The following is a 17,841-nucleotide window of genomic DNA, read 5'->3' as shown; positions in this document are numbered from 1 at the left end:
TTCCAACTGGTATGCTTAAGGTTCCTTTAGATTTTTACTGTAATTATATACAGTTATTAAAAACTATTCAGGAAATAAAAATGCTTTGTGTTCCCCAAAATATTATATAACCAATTCATTTGCTGTTTTGTAACAGATGGAAGCTACAGCTACATGAACTTACAAAGCTTCCTGCTTTCGTGCGAGTAGTATCAGCAGGAAACCTTCTTAGTCATGTTGGTCATACAGTCTTAGGAATGAATACAGTTCAGTTGTATATGAAAGTCCCAGGCAGCAGAACACCAGGTAGGTTATGCAAAGTACATGCTCCATTTCAGGAGTTGGAGGAGAAAACATTAGTAGAATGAATTTTAGCTTCATTTCAGAAAAACATTGGGTTGTATTGACACTAGAAGGGGATTCTGGTTAGCTGTAGACAATGACTAGTCTTCATGACTAGACTTCATGACATAAGCAATGCCCTGCTGGATTTGACTCTTAGTCCATGTAGTCCAACAGGCTGTTCTCACAGAAACTAACCATTAGTCTCCTAATATATGTTCTCCATCCACCCTTATTCAAAAAAAAAACAACAACAACAACTTGGAGAGAGTTTAAGACTTGGGAGTGATTTTGCATGATAAGATGTGTGATACAAATCTTCTCCCTTCTGGCTCAATGTTCTTAAGAAGAGACATACGCTACCTTTTCCAACATTTTGCTGTTTTCTGAGAATGCATGCAGAGATCCAATTTAAGATTCTGCTACCATAAGAGGGGATGAGGCATAGATCAAATGGGAGATCTTCTGTGTGGTTCTACACGATAGAATACACTGGGTTCACCCTTCCCCCTTCATTCTTGGGATTCAAGAAGGCATTAAAGTGTTTCTTCTTAAATAGCTTTTTGATGCTCTATTATTGGATAACCAGGGATACAGTTGTTGTCATTAGTTTTTATTTAGAAACGTGGTAATTCTTTATAAATGCATTATGTTATGTTTTATTATACACTACTTATACCTGTGATGGCAAACCTATGGCACGGGTGCCACAGGTGGCACACGGAGCCATATCTGCTGGCACATGAGCTGTCAGCTCCAGCAGCGCATGTGCGCACCAGCAAGCTGATTTTCGGCCTTCTGGAATGCTGGGGGAGGCCGTTTTCGCCCTTCCCAGGCTTCAGGAAAGCCTCCAGTGCCTGGGGAGGGCAGAAAACGAGCCCAACGGGCCTACTGAAAGTTAGGAAACAATCTGTTTCTGGCTTCCAGAAAGCCTCCGGAGGGCCAGGGAAAGCTGTTTTCACCCTCCCCAGGCTTCAGGAAAGCCTCCAGAGCCTGGGGAGGGCAAAAACAGGCTTTCCTGGAGCCTGGGGAGGGTGAAAATAGCCTGCCCTGGACCCCTGGAGGAAAAAAAACCTGGAGGAAATACCAAGCTCAGCTTGGAGGCGAGCAGTGCAGCATGCGTGGGGGGGGAGCATGAGTGTTTGGGCATCCATGAGCATGTGGGGAAGCAGTTTGCATTATGGATACCTGCACACGCTGATGCTATCGCACATATTCCCTTGCATTTTTGGCACCCAACAACAAAAAAGTTAGCCATCACTGATCTAGACTTTGTTAAGTATTTATAGTTTATGTAGTCAAGCTTTTTCATCTTACGCTTACTTTCTGGAGATTTCCTCCAGATCCCTTGAATTTGGAGGAGAGAAAGAATGAGACTTTATTGTTTCTAGACTCTTCCCCTTTGTCATAATCAGAGAAAGGAAGAATGTAAGCTACCTGTGCACCCACAGCTAGGGGAAAAAAAGAAAAAGGTCAGTGGAAAAGGAGGTAGCATGGTTGTTAGAAGAACTGTGGTCAGAGATGAAGAGCCAGAACCCATATAGGTCAATTAAATTACACAGATATGAACTACAGACAAACAACCGTCTCCCATTTGGGGTGCACGGATGGGAAGCCAAATACAAGATCTGAACCTGAGAACATAAAGTTTTAAGCTGATAGTTGGCTAAAGAAGGGAAGATGCCCCAAAGTGGCAGAAACCAAGAGCCTGCTAGAGTTAGTGGAGTGAAAAGTAGCAAATTCCTTGAATGATGGAATGTGCACACTTCGCCTGCTACATGGAAGGTCAGGAAGTGAACATTGAAATGCTTAAGACTACACTTCGTACAGCCAAATGGATTGTGAGCAATTAGAAAAGATGCTGAAATGCATATTGAAGTCAACTTTCTTCCTTGTCTGTTTTTAATTTATAAAACTACCTTCAAATATACTATTTAGTGCCACCTCTCCCTTTTTTATTACTACTTCAAAGCCTATTTTTTGGTAGAAAAATTGTGATTCAATCCCTACCTCTCCATATCTGCTGTAATATCTACGAAGTTTCTCTGAAAATATGATTCGGTCTTATTTTCTTCCGGGGGAGGGGGGGAAGGGAGATCTCTTATTTTTTCACATAGACAGCGGTGCAGCAATCTAGCAGGCCGGTGACAGCAGCACACTGCAACTGATTCGAGGCACACAGGCCAATGCACTTTAGGTGCCTTCCTCCCTCTTTCTTCTGCTTCAGCCTGGTGGGGGGCTGATCCCTGACCCCTGCCTCACTCCCACCTCACTGCCTGCACCTCTCCCCGGTTCTTCAGTTACGGCCATGCCAGCTTTCCCCTTCTAAAAATGGAACAATCCAGCACACGGAAGGTATTTGATCTGAACTGCTGGATGTGCCGTGCGGCCACCCGTTTTGGTCCATTGTGGCCGTAGGCAAACAAAAACAGACAATGGGATGGAGTGAATGGACTCTTAACTAGGACTTATTTTGGGAGTGCATGCTTAAAAATCAGGCTAGGTCTTATTTTCAGGGAAACACAGTAAGCACCACCAAGATGACAATAGTATAAACTTACACTTGTATTCCTTCTTTATTTTTCTTTTTGTTTCATTTGTGGAGGACTTTGCTTCTCCTTCATTCTTTGCACTGCTTTGAATAAACATATCATTTCAAACAAGAATAGTGTTATGAAAATTTACACTGATATCTTTAAAATTCTGTTGTTTTCCTATGTATATATTGGTCCTTATTGTTTATATTGTGATTATAATTCTTCACTTATTTTGTTTTAATTTTAGGTCATCAGGAAAATAACAATTTTTGCTCAGTCAATATAAATATAGGCCCAGGTGATTGTGAATGGTTTGTTGTTCCAGAAAATTACTGGGGTGTCATGAATGACTTCTGTGAAAAGTAAGTGTTGAATTCTCTCTGTGTATCTTTCTCTAAAACAGAGATGATAAAGTGATAATACTCCAGGTGGAGCCAGACTATAATTCTCAGAAATCCCAAATAAACCCCCTAGAGATCCTCCTCTCCTTCAGACAATGATTTTATCATACCCAGTCATATAAATAAATTTAAATACAATGTCAGCGTTCCAAGTATCATGTAGAATTAAATCAGACTCCAAGGCAAAACGATCCTTAAAGTTCCAATTTAATAAATCAGACATATAACACATCTGTGAAATCCCAATTCTAAGAGCTTCCTGGGATTCCACCCAGTTAAAAGTTCATGATCTTGTCCCCACACCCACAAATCCATCACATGGTCCAATCTTCTTCCACGCTGTCATCTCCACCCAGCTGCTTCCAAAGGTCAGGTGTAAAAGTGTGGAGACAAAAGATGACCTTGGTCTTCTAGAAAAGAATGACAACAACACATTCCACAATCCTACTCCTTTCTATTCCTCCCTCTGATCAACTATACTAATGAAACAGCATAATGAAATAAGAGAAAGTGTGGCAGGCCAAAATTCTAAAAGGAATTGACAACATAAATATTAAGACCAGAGGTGGGTTTCTAATTTTTTTACTACCAGTTCAGGCGCGCTCCCACGTGGGCTCCCATGCATGCTCGCGCTTATGCACTGAAGCATCCAGGCAGATGGGCAGAGCCTTCTGCTGCCACTACTACTGGTTTGGCCGATCTGGGCCAAACCAGCAGCAACCCACCTCTGATTAAGACCTTTAATTAAAAATGTGAAGGAATATTAAAATATAAAAACATAGAAAACATATAGCAGAAAATGTTCTAGTGATCCCTCAATTGATCTTTCAATAGATTAATCTTCTTTAAAACAGTTCTTTTTTTAATTATATTTGTTATGCTTGTCATTGTCTCCTATGTTTTTCTTCTATCTTTATGCAACTTCTAAGGTAATGACAATATTGGTATACAAGTGTAGATAAAAGTTACCATCCTAGCTAGAATCTATTTAACCAGCACAAAATACTCTTATGCCATATTCCTTGTAATTTCTTAGAAAGCAGCTTCTTATACTTTGCTGCCAATATTTAGATTAGATGGATCACATGTGATAAAGCAAGAGGTTCCTAGTCTAATATTCTTTTGAGCATAAGCAAGCATTTGTGTATAAGTAAACTTTTCCAAATATTCATTCTTCTTTTACAGAAACAATATGAATTTTCTAATGGGTTCTTGGTGGCCTAATCTGGAAGATTTGTATGAAGCCAATGTTCCAGTTTATAGGTTTATTCAACGACCTGGAGATCTAGTGTGGATAAATGCTGGAACTGTTCATTGGGTTCAGGCTGTTGGCTGGTGTAATAATATTGCCTGGAATGTTGGCCCTCTTACAGGTAGGATATTGATATATCTTACAATTGGAAAATGATTTAGAAATATTTCTGAACTTTCAACTTCTAACAGATATATAATATGTTTACAAGTCACAAGATTAGACTGAACTGTAGCACTAGAAATTATAGTAATGCATAAGATAATTTGATATCTTAACAACCATTTTAAAAAACACCCAGAAGAAACCAAACTCATTGTAAGAGAATTAATCATTAGAATGATATTAAAATATTTTTGCAAAGTAATACATTTTAATAGAAAATATGTGGAAGTGTTAGAGGTTGAGCAAGTAGTGAACAGAATATCATAAACTATATTCAGCACCGTGTCCTTCTAAATTATGATTTTAATGATCAGAAATACGCTGTTTCCTCCTTCATTTGTTTTTTCACTTGACCCAGATGAATATTTTCTTGTTTCTCAGACTATGATTTGCCCTTGACATCAGCTTTGAACCACTTTTATGTCAATTATAAGTGAATAAGTGAATTTCAATTGAGTGATAATTGTCAATCCTAATTCAAAGGAAACTTTTAGCCATTAGTTCCCATGGCAACTTTTCAAGTCTTATTAAGCAGGTGCAGGAGGACTAGTGGAGGCACATTGTGACTGGGTTCACATACCTTACTAAGGTATGGCTGGTTAATTGTGATTTCTTGAATAAATAATGCTCGGCATACACAAAGCATAAAAACACATATGCCATAATTTGCATAAAATAGTAATTAAATTCACAAACATGCTAAACTAAACTAAAATCAAACTTCAAGCGTGATATGTGAACTTACCAGTATGTTTTCTGATTCCAAGTCATGGGTTTTATGATCTGTCATGTGAAAGCATTCATGTGGCTTAGTTTAAAATTCTATGTTAAAATTAAGCACTTTCTGTTCAAAGGAAACAAGCCTTTAAAAAAAGGAAGTGGAGTTGCATTATATGTAAGAAATCACTACACCTCTACAGAAATGTATAAAACCAAGGATGAGAGTCTTCTTGAATATGGGTTAATGTAAAACGAAAAAAGAATCACATTGCTATAAGTACTATACTACAGGTCACACAACCAACCAGCGGCAATAGATGAACTTTTTGCTAATCAATTAGGTAAGGTGTGCAGGGGGACTTTTAAGTACCCTGACATCAACTGTGAGACAAGCTCTGCAGTATGTGTGTGATCAAACAGGCTCTTAACAGCCTAGCTGACAACTTTGTCATCTAAAAAGTAAAGGAGGGAGCTAGAGGGTCAGCTGTACTGGATTTAATACTAACAGAGATGAAATGATGGAGTGGATTGAAGTTGTGGGAACTGTGGGGAAAAGTGACCATATCATACTGGAATTCAACATAATGCAGGCACAACTAATTGAACTAAGTGAAACTACTGTCTTAGACTTTAGGAGAGATGACTTCAACGAACTAAGACTTCAGGAAAAATTCCATGATAGAAAACCTAAAGGGAAGGAGAAAATGAGGTGCTTGGGAAATTCTGGAAAATGAAAGTATAAAAGCCCAATATAACATAATACCACAGAGGGGGGAAAACTGGAGGCCCCAGATGAAGCCAGCATGGTTGCATAAAGAGCTCCTTGACAAACGGAAAGGAAAAAAGGAGAAATGTTAAAAATGGAAAGAGGGACATAAAACTAAAACAGAATACCACTAAATAGCCCAGGATGAATCAGGAAAGCTGAGACTCAGAATGAACTAAGATTTGCAACAAATACGTAAAATATTTTTCTTTCAATGTGTGAGAAACAAGAAAAAAAATCAAGCAAAAATAAAAAATCAGATACTAGAAAGAGTGCAGAGAACAGCAACAAAGATGATAGGGGATCTGGAATTTATGAATTAATGATTGAGGGAACCAGGTATATCTAGTGTAACAAAGAAAAAGAGTAGGGAAAATATGAATGCAGTTTTCCAGCACTTGAAGGTAGTGAGGCACTGTCAGAGAAGAAGAGGTTGACCTATTCTCCAAAGCACCTGAGGGCAAGAATTAGCAGGTAAAAGATCATTAAAGAGATGTCTAACCTAGAATTAAAGATAAAGTTCCTGACAGTCAGAACAATTAATCAGTGGAACAGCTTGCTTCCAAAAGTTGTGGGTGCACCATCACTGGGAATTTTCAAGAAGAAAGTGGATGGTCATTTGCCAAGAATGGTATAGATCTCTTGCATCTAGAAGACCTCCAAGGTCTCTTCCAACCATATTCTGTGTTATTGGTACTTAAACCCAACGTATGGTTTTGTCAATATGGTTTTGTCACAAAAGGCCCTGTTTAGATTTTTTTTGATAACTCATATTTTGAAATTTCATTTTATTTGCCTTTAATATGTCGTGCAGGCATTCTTTTTAAGCTGAGTAGGTTTCCACACAAGCCTTCAATTCTAAGTATATTTCTTACCAATGCAAGATCTCCTTTGTTAAAATAGATGAATTAAGGATATACATATTGCAAAGACTAAATACATCAAGAACTGCTGTGTTTTGCTAATCACAGAAACTTGGCTTCATTCACTCATTCTGGATGCAGCTGTTGAGTTGGAAGGCTACATAGCTCACCGGCAGAACAGGAATAGTGAATCTGGCAAGAGCAAAGGGGGAAGTTTAAGCCTTTATGTGAACAAAAACTTGTACACTGAAGACGGCATTTAATTTTGTTGTACCATGTGCAATGACAATAAAGTAAACTAAAAACTAATTAAAATGCCTCACTGTAAATGTTCACTTGTGTCTTTGACATTTTATTTGGCATATACCAGGGGTCAGCAACCCACGGCTCCAGAGCCACATGCGGCTCTTTGGGCCCTCTGCTGCAGCTTCCTGTCCCATCACTGGCTTGCTCCACCTCTCTCCCTCGCCTCCCTTGTCTGGCTTGAGAAGATAAGGGTGACGGCGGAGGAAGGAGAAGCGGCCAGGGCTTATTCTCCGGCGCTCACTTCTCTTGGAGCTTCTTCCAGCCTTTCTTGATGCTGGGCATGCCTCAGGCGTTTGGGGAGATGCACAACCTGCTCTCCGCCCCAAGACAGTGGTCCGACCCGGCTGCGATCTACGCTGGCCTCGCTAACACGAGGGCTGCTGCTGGGGTGAGAATGAGATCCAGGAGGAGGAGACATTGAAAAGTGTGATGGGCCCGCAGCTCCCAGCTGTGGTTTTAAGAAGCTCAGGACAGCGGGAAAAGGGGGCTGGCCCCACCAAACCTTGCATGCCCACCCCAGGTCAGGCTCGGAGAAAGCCAAAGCACTCTCACCAAATGCTCACCCGTCAGCCAGTTTCCCCCCTCTCTCTATGTCCCCGTGTGTGTTTCTCTCTCTCCCCCCCCCCTGGCTGGCTGTGGCGGGGGCAGGAGGATGCGCAAGCATAGGAAGAGCCTCCTCAAGCAAGCGGCCACCTTCGCTGCCCTTTGGCCATGCCCAGCTGCTCGCTTGAGGAAGGTCTCCCTGCACGTGCATACCCTCCTGACCCCTCCACAGCACTGCTAAGCCTGCTTTTCAAACTCCACCGAGAGCGGCTCCAACCATTTCACTCATGCATCCCTCCCAGCCAGCGAAGCGGCAGGGAAGGTGCATGCGCTGCCAGCTCTGCTCTCACCAGCTGGAGGCGGGGCTCTGCCCTGCCGCCTCCCAATTGGAAAGCTACATTTGTTTGCTTGCTGTCCACCTCCAAGATGGGAGCTGCATTCAGGCTGCCCGGGTCCCCAACAAGGGAGAGAGAGGGAGAGGCAAGGGGGGTTTTCTCCCCGACAGGATCCAGGTTGGAGTTGCCTTATATTGCATGGATCTCCAACATTTGGCTTTTACTGCCAGCCTTCACTCCCCCTCCACAGCCCAAGTGGGTAGATTCACACAATATGTGAACCTGGGCAAGAGAGGACAGATGGATGGAGGGAGGGATAGATGGGGGGGGGGAGATAGATAGGTAGATGAATGCAGGGATGGATAGATAGATGGAGGGATAGATAAATAGAGGAAGGGATGGATGCAGTGATGGGGGATAAATGGCTGGATATATAGGTAGATGAATGCAGGGATGGATAGATAGATGGAGGGGGAGGGATAGATAAATGGAGGGAGGGATGCAGAGATGGAGGGGTAGAGGGAGGATGGATGCAGAGATGGATGGAGGGATAAAGGTAAGATGAATGCAGGGATGGATAGATAGATGGAGGGAGGGATAGATATATAAAGGGAGGGAGGGATCCAGTGATGGAGGGATAGAAAGATGGATGCATGCATGCATAGAGGGGTGGAAGGATAGAGATGGATAGATAGAGGAAGGGAGGGATGCAGAGATGGGAGATAAATGGGTGGGTAGATAGGTAGATGAATGCAGGGATGGATAGATAGATAAATAGAGGGAGGGCTGCAAGGATAGATGGAGGAGGGATGCAAGGATGGATGCAAAGATGGAGGGATAGAGGTAAGATGAATGCAGGGAGATAGATAGATGGAGGGAGGGATAGATAGATAAATGGAGGAGTGGAGGGATAGATAGAGGGAGGAGGGATGCAAGGATGGATGCAGAGATGGAGGGATGGATAGATAGATGCAGAGATGAAGGGATAGATAGATGCAGAGATGAAGGGATAGATAGATGGAGGGATAAATAGGTAGATGAGGGATGCAGGGATGGATGGTGGGATAGATGGATGGATGAATATAGATAGATGGAGGGATAGATAGATGGTTGGATTGAGGGATGGAGGGATAGATGGATGGATGGATTGATGGATAGGTAAATGGAGGGAGGGATAGATGAGACAGAGAGAGAAAGATGGAGAGAGACACACACATGGAGAGAGAAACCCGTTTCCTACAGAAAGGAAGTGTCAGATCCGTGTATCTGCCATTCTTCGGTGGACGAATAGGGTGGGGGGTGGATTTGATGCATTTTGTTCTTTTTCCTTTCTATGTCTTGCCTTGCATGTTTATATAACCTTTTGCCTGATTTATAACCCATTGCCTGGCGCCTTGCAGGATGCAAAGGGGGTGGGGAGGCATACAGTTTAAAACTCGGGAACATGATCCTTGAGAATTCCTGCTTATCTGTGTTTCTGAGAGGCCGGTACAAAAACAACTTCACATCTGTGGATTGGTGGGAATCCACAGTAGGCGGGGTTCCTAAGTCCCTTTATCATGGATTGTATAGCCCGAGGGTCCCAGAGCCTGCTTTCAATGTTGATTTGCTTTCACTCCTTTTCAGTAAAAGATTCCTTTTGAAATACCAGGTTGTCAAGAGTCTATGCTTTTTTTTTTGAAGAGGGGGGGATGAGGCAGGTCCTTACAGTAGGCATGGCTGGGAGGTTATGTGACTGGGTGGGAGTGATGTCAAGTTGGCCACACCCACCCAGGTTTTGTGGCTAGCTGTGTTTTCTTTTCTGAGGGAAACTGGTCCAAATGGCTCTTTGAGTGTTTAAGGTTGCAGACCCCTGGCATACACAATCAAGAATTTTGGCCAAGTGATTTTATAGAATGTTTCAAATAGCTAATGACTAGATTTTTTCATTGATGGATGGAACAATCATTATAACAAAGTGATCCACATATTTTTCATTTTCATTATAGCTTGTCAATATAAATTAGCTGTGGAACGGTACGAATGGAATAAATTGCAAAGTGTGAAGTCAGTAGTACCTATGGTTCATCTTTCTTGGAACATAGCACGAAATATCAAAGTACCAGATCCAAAGCTTTTTGAAATGATCAAGTAAGTCAATATATATATTTACTTAGTAAATTATTATTTGTAGAAAGAACAAATCTCTAAATGAAACAAATTACGGGTGCTTGTGCAGAAATATAAATATTGAAGAAAGCTTATTACTACTGTTAAATGTAGCTGATTTGTAAAGGACAATTTTGGAAATATATATCATCTACTGCTTTATACTTAATTAAAACAAGGATACTACAGTATATCTAGTATTCTGATAAAGAGCAATAAATCATCTCTTGATTATTGGCTTTGCAATAGCAATTGCTGAATGCTTCACTTTATATTAAAAGATGAAAACCCTGGCAATATTTAATATTTTTGCTCATTTGGATTAAGTATTGTATATGAGTAACTGTAACTAACTTGCTATATAGTAATATGTAATATAGTAATAAGCAATATATGGATCTAAAGTGGGAAAGGTGCTTTGAATCCAGCTTGCTACACCTATTGGAATTTCTTAACACATGCATTTTTCTAGGACCATTCTGCTATGGTAAATCCAGGAAAAGGTGTGGCTTAAAGAGCTGTCAACAGATTGATTGATTATTTATTTATTGTATCCCACCTTAATTATTTACAAATAACTCAATTCAGTGAATACATCCAACACATTTTTGTCCTATTTTTTCATACCAAATCTAAAAGGCCTTTCTTGCTTCAAATTTCTAATCACTTCTAATATTGTACTGTGGATCATAGTGGGGGAGGGCATGGTAGCTATATATGTATAATCTTGTACTGATGAGGAAGTGAATGTGATACTACTTTAAAGCGTCAAAGCTATATTACATTCTTTTTCATGCCTTCAAATGTATGCATTGTGAAGAAAGATGAGAAGTTTTTGCTGAATCTTTTCTAGAAGCCATTGCTAATATAGTGCACAATTTCCTCTTCCTTTTTATTACTACCTAATTCCACTTAGTTACCAGGTATTTAAAGGAGTTGCTGTATAGTAAATGATTACATTATTTTCCAAATGACTACATAAATGTAGCAAAATACAAATCATTTGTAAAGCTGATTGTTGATACAAGAATAAGAAAGGAATGAATTCATTGATCAAATTGTTTATGATTTAGCCCAATTAAACTGGCATTAATACATTTAAACAAAAATTTAAATGCAGCCCAACAATATTTTAAAGAAATAAAATATAAATAAAATAAAATATATAAAGAACAGATAAAATAATAGTACTTTACTATTTAGAGTTTAATAACCAAGTGAAATTAAACTTATGAGGTACAGTGAAGATTTATGTTAATCTCCAGTTCTCACAGAAAAGGGAGGATTGAAGAGTAAAAAGAAAATGAAGTGAATGCAACTATTTAGAGTCTAAATAGTCTAAATCACCACCCTATTATTTTTTTCTAATTGTGCCAGAGAAGATGTGGTTATCGCAACAGAAATATTTCTTCTTTCCTCCGTTTCGATGACATCAAACTTAGAAGACAGGAACTTCTTAGTTCTAATAAATATCTTGAGAGTACTAGAGGACTATATTTTTCAAGAATGGCTACACAACTGCAATGGTGCTACTTTAGTGTATTTCTATGGATCCCGATAGAGGAATTGGAACAGAAAGAGATATTAATGTTTTTGCTATCCCATCACAAGATAAATAAGGAGGAAAAGTGAAGATGGGTATGTGCAGTGGAGAAGATTGCATAGATTTGAAAAATGAGATCATCTAATCCAAAGATTCTTGTGGAATATTTGTGAATGCTCAAAATCAAATTCATATAATCACATTCCATATTTTTAAACTAATTAATTAAATTAATTAATATTTAAGGTATTGCCTGTTGAGAACTCTCAAGCAATGTCAGACTTTGAGGGAAGCTCTAATTGCTGCAGGAAAGGAGATTGTATGGCATGGGAGAACAAAAGAAGAACCAGCTCATTATTGTAACATATGTGAGGTTAGTAAATATACGTGTGCTGTGGTTTAATATTCCTTGAATTTCTTTTGAAAACATATTCTTAAAAGCTTTTACTAATTTCTCTTGTATTCTCTGTAGATGGTGGTAATTTTAAACTCTTCTTTAACCTACTCATTTTCATGTAAAATGTTCTTCTTCGGACCTAGCTGTAACAAATTATTTTTCTAGGTGTGATGTTAAATATCAAAAGTTTCTATTTAATGCAAGGTATAAAAAGATGTACATTTTGAAGTAAGTAGTAACACATTTTTATGAGTTCCTTTATACAGTTTTTCATTTTTATGAGGTCACAAATGAAATCATAGACCATTTTTAGCATATAAATTACAGATCATACAAATACTTTAATTTTTGGGGGTGGGGGGAAGTTCATTGTAGCCTTTAATCAATAAGTTCTAAGACATTTAACAGAAAATGTCTGAAAAAGAGCCTAATAACATGAAATAGTTAAATAAGTGGGAAATAAAATCCCTCAGCTTGTCACTGAAAAGAAATGCAGTAGATAAGTGCATATACAGTATGCTTGTATATACCTTTTCTACATTTAAGCTTAGATATAGCAAAACCTTTCTTCATTGTTGAATTACAAATTCCTATAAAGCAAAAGTAACAACCCACTTTGCAAAACAAACCCAGAATACTGCTAAATCATATTGAGGATATTTTACACCCAAACTAACAGATTTTGGGTGGTGCAGTTATTCCATTTTTTGAAGGGAGAAAGGAAATAAAAATAGGAGCCTTTGGCTACCCATTATTCTTTAACCTCTCCCTGTCACCAAATCTGGCTTCAAGCCATCATTCAAGTCCCTGTTTTAAGCAAACATTTCACTATTTTGTATTAACTGGAAAGTGAATTCAATTCACTAGAAAAATCCAATACTTCACTCACTTAGTGAAGTATAAGAAACAATGCCAGTAAATCTCATGTAGTAATTTATTATAAAACTAATCTCACATCTATGTTCTCTGAACTGTGAAAAGCATGCTTTGATGAACAAATATAGAAACTCATCAGGTGAATCTAAAACAGAATACAAAAAACCTTTTGCATAATTTCAGAAAAAGTTATGAACAGCACAAAATTAAAAATACCTTTTTTAAAAAAAGTTGCATGGCCAAGATCTCCTTGAAGGACATAGAAATCTTGTAAGGTTTGGAACACCTCATTACATTCTGACCATTTTTATTAAATTTATTTAATTTGGGGGATGGATAAGGAAGTAACAGTAGACATTACCTAGTAGCATTTTGGTGCCGTATTGCTGAATCCTAAGTAGAAAAATGAAATTTCCAAGATTTTTCTCCTTTTAAAAACAAAGACTTAAGTACTTAATAAAGTACCAGATTATGTTATCTACAAATCATAATGTTTCATATATTAAAAGTAACTGTAGCTGATCCATAAACATAGGCATGATGATAACCTGATAAGTGCATTACTAATCTATTTCCACAAAATATTAGATTAGTAAGAAGACTTCTTCTTTTAATTGTGAAAATAGCACCTCTTAGTACCACCCCCAAAGTATCTTGGTGTTGCAGGTATTTCTAAACTTCAGTACAGAAATTTTAATTATACAGCATGGAGAAATCTTTTCCTTTATTAAGATTTTGAAGAATATTTGAGAGAAGTAAAAGTGTTTTCATATATTAAAATTGTAAATATTTTTATTTTATTTCAGTTCTCAAGTTTATTATCAAGATATCTGGTGATGGCAGAAAAAAGTCTTAAAACTAAAACTACATTTTCAGAAAAATAATGGAATGTTCTTTATGAGCGCTGATTAAATTTTTTGGAGGATTTGGATCACCAGAGGCTAAAGGAAGAATACTATTAATTCAGAGCATAGGTTTCTATCCCTAAACACACACACGTGTGCGCGCGCACACATACACACACCCTTTACAGCTCCTGCTTTTCTCATTTAGATGGTAGTATGTTTATTTTCTATGAAAGTGATGCCTTGTCTTTGTAAGTCCATCCTAAATTGCTGTGATTTCCCCTATATCTTTGTCTACTATTTTAACATTAGTTTTATCACCTTTTTGTAATTCAACAGGTAGAAGTCTTCAATTTGCTTTATGTTACAAATGAGAGTAATTCTCAAAAAACCTATGTTGTAAATTGCCTAGACTGTGCACGGAAGATAAGTGGGAACCTGGAAAACTTTGTGGTGCTAGAACAATACAGAATGGAGGATCTAATGCAAATCTATGACCAATTTACATTAGTAAGTGATGAAGATAGAAAGTACTTTGAATGTTTTATTGTAAATGAATCATGTTTAAATAATGCTTTTAAATTATTAACTTCAGAAAACTAAAGGTTACTAATCACTCCAAATTAACCTATGTCCATCTGTATTCTTTCTATAAAGCAAATTCATTCCTTGAGTGCTGAATGATAATAATTTAAAATCACCTGATAGCCATATATTCCATGACATCTGACTTATCCAGGAAATGGCACTGTGAGATGCAGGGCAACTGAACTTATCAGGAAGAGATTGCAGGGATATATACAGCTCAGAGAATATAATTGCAAAGTTACTTATTTTTATCTCCAGATATTACCATGTGGTTGAAGGGAATTGAAGTCATCCCAAGAGTTATCTCCCAGTTAATTCTTTTCTCTAAATGCCACTTAAACCAGAATTGCTTTTGTTTGATTTTTAGAAAGTCTGGTATTTGCAGTACACTCAATACATAGAGAGTATTTTAACTAACTGCACCTGTGTATGGTTTGCCAATTGCACAGTGGCAGGTAGGATAACCCTCCAGAGGTAAATGTCATTGCCCAGAGGATCATTAGTTGCCTTTCCCCTCTATGGAAGAGCTTTATAGCTCCCTCTGCCTTAAGAACATTCAAAACATTCTTAAAGATCCATCTCATCTTGGGCACTCTTGCTTTGAACTGTTACCATCTGGCAGATGGTACAAGTTAATAAAAACAAGGACAAATAGGCTGAAAAGCAGCTTCTATCCCTTGTTATTAACCTTATTGAATTCTACTGTATAATGCAATATTAATGCAATATCAGGAGTTTTCAGTTTAGTTGTGTAGAATGTGAAGGATATGTATTTGTGTTTTATTTTTATAGTTATGTACACTGAAGATAGCATTTAATTTCATTGTATGAGATGCAATGACAATTAACTAAACTAAATTAAAAATGCATAATAAAACACATTACATCTTGTTCATTTAAAAGTTAAGGAAAAAGCTGACTTCCTGATAATTACAGATAGTCCTTCCTTGCCAACTTTGCCAGCAAAATTATGATGTTGCTGAAAAAATAAGTTTATGGCCAATTTACAACCTCCACAATGTCCCTTAATTACACGATCACCATTTCAGTCAGTATATGTTGTCCTGGGGTTTTTTTTCCTTCAAAGGGATTGTAACAGAATAGGTTGTTCTATTTATCAAGAGTGATGCAGTTGTGTCATCCTCTTGGAGCTAGGAGCAGCAGACAGCTTGCAAACAGATTATATTCTTACACTTCCTTCCTCTCCAATCTCTTCACTCGACAAGGTGAGGAAGAAGCAATGTCTGTAGACAATCTCTCCTTTGCCTGACTGTTTCTCACCTTCTCACAGAATGAAGAAATTGGAAAGGATGGAATTATAAGAGAGCTTGTTTGTGCAATACTCCTGTAGCTACCAGTCCTAGACTGCCTGTACAATCCCATTTTTTCAATGTGTACAAGATAGTAAACAGGCATTCAACCATGCCAAAGGACTGGAAAGTGGTTAGGAGGCAAAAAAAAAAGTTGATGTAAAACTGAATATAGGAGTCTGTCTTTTTCACTCAGAAAGCACAATTGCAGTCATTTTTCCACTTAACAACTGCTTTGCTTAGCATCATAATTGCCGGTCCAAATTAGATTCGTTAAGTGAAGAATACTACCAGTAATTTCATTCAGCAGTTTTAGAGCCACATTTAACAAGAAACTTCTCTTTTTTTCTTTTTAATGCAGTATGAAACTGGCCTGCTATCAGCTGAATATTGGCTGTGTTCTCCTTACCCCATAGAAAAATATTTGCTACAATATTTTGAGATTTTAAATTATTTCCCATGTCCTAACTCAGCAAGTAGACTTGCTCCCATGGAAGTAATATAACAGAAAAGTAGAGAATTATGCATTTGTAAATGTAAGCACTGGATATGATCTTGGAGATCATCCTATCCGAGTTTCTACGCCTTACAAGAATCCACTACTACAATATTCCATTAACAAATGGCTATTCAAATTATTTTTAACATCCCCACCCCATCCTTGAGTGAAAGAAGTTTACTACTTCTTGAACAATCCTGTTTATTGTTCAGAAACATTTACTAATGGGATCTTTTTTCCAAGTCTAGTCAAAAGCTACTTATTTGTAATATAAATATAGTGTTTCTTATCTGTCTTTCAAAACAGTTCTGCCCCATGTCTCCTATTAGGCTTCTCATCTTCAGGCCAAGTATACCCAGTTCTTCCCAACTGTTCATTATATATTTTTTCCTTCCAGTCTCCTGATCATCTTGATGGCTTTCCTCTGGATACCCTTCAGTTTTCAATATCTTTCCTTTATGCAGTGTCCAAAGCCATTTGCAATGTTCTGCATGAGATCTGGTCAATACAAATACAGAGGATTGACCACCACATTCCATAGCTATTTAAACTGTTCACTCTATGAAAAGGAAATTGGGCTAATTAGGTACAATCTATTTACTATTAAATGGGGACGCGGTGGGTCAATGGCTAAGATGCTGAGCTTATCGATCAGAAAGGTTGGCAGTTTGGTGGTTCGAATCCCTAGCGCCACGTAATGGAGTGAGCTCCCGTTACTTGTCCCAGCTTCTGCCAACCTAGCAGTTCAAAAGCATGTAAAAATGCAAGTAGAAAAATAGGAACCACCTTTGGTGGGAAGGTAACAGCGTTCCGTGCACCTTCAGTGTTTAGTCATGCTGGCCACATGACCACGGAGACATCTTCGGACAGCACTGGCTCTTCGGCTTTGGAGCGGAGATGAGCACAGCCCTCTAGAGTCAAGAACGACTAGCACATATTGCAAGGGGAACCTTTACCTTTATTTACTATTAAAAAGCTCTGGTTCCTGGATCTTTTAACTGAGGAAAATGGTAGATCATAGGGCGAAACCTTTTGAACAAAAGTATCCCCAATGGTCTAACTTATAGAATGTATTCAAAACCAGGAATCCATTACTCCTGTGGAATTGAAATTTTGCAAATTGTATGAAATATTTTATGACATAAACATCACGAAGCAGTTTATGACATAATACAAAATGTCATAAACTATTCCGATGCTGATTTTGTCTGTGTTATACAGTTCAACGTGGCCTATTTTCAAGGCAGATATACCTTTTAATCAATCTCAGCTTTTCCAGTGTAGGCAATACATTAAAAGTGCTGTCATTGTTGAAGTCATTGAGGAATCTGGTAAGGAAATATCTTTGAAACAAATCAATGGGACACAGATTGTCTAGTTTATTGATAAACTCATGGTAGCTGTCTCTATGCACTGCATTCTTTTC

General features: G+C 38.2%; 1 protein-coding gene across 10 annotated transcripts in view; it reads left to right on the top strand.

Annotated features, from left to right (window-relative positions):
- KDM6A (lysine demethylase 6A) overlaps positions 1-17,841 on the top strand; it is a 281,963-nt gene that overhangs the window by 255,413 nt on the left and 8,709 nt on the right. For 8 of the 10 annotated variants that reach the window (XM_014069580.2, XM_014069584.2, XM_014069582.2 and 5 more), the window contains 6 exons: positions 137-285; positions 3,106-3,220; positions 4,445-4,632; positions 10,198-10,339; positions 12,147-12,273; positions 14,358-14,528. In XM_014069580.2, the coding sequence (XP_013925055.2) occupies positions 137-285; positions 3,106-3,220; positions 4,445-4,632; positions 10,198-10,339; positions 12,147-12,273; positions 14,358-14,528 (892 nt within the window). Of the gene's footprint in view, positions 1-136; positions 286-3,105; positions 3,221-4,444; positions 4,633-10,197; positions 10,344-12,146; positions 12,274-14,357; positions 14,529-17,841 lie in introns of those variants that run through there. The other 2 variants (XM_087721735.1, XM_087721739.1) reach the window with 1 other exon arrangement.

Source organism: Thamnophis sirtalis, unplaced genomic scaffold (assembly GCF_051295495.1).
Source record: "Thamnophis sirtalis isolate CommonGarterSnake01/CBP01778 unplaced genomic scaffold, rThaSir2_p1.2 scaffold_8, whole genome shotgun sequence".
NCBI lineage: Eukaryota > Metazoa > Chordata > Lepidosauria > Squamata > Natricidae > Thamnophis > Thamnophis sirtalis.
This window is presented reverse-complemented; position numbering and strand designations above follow the sequence as displayed.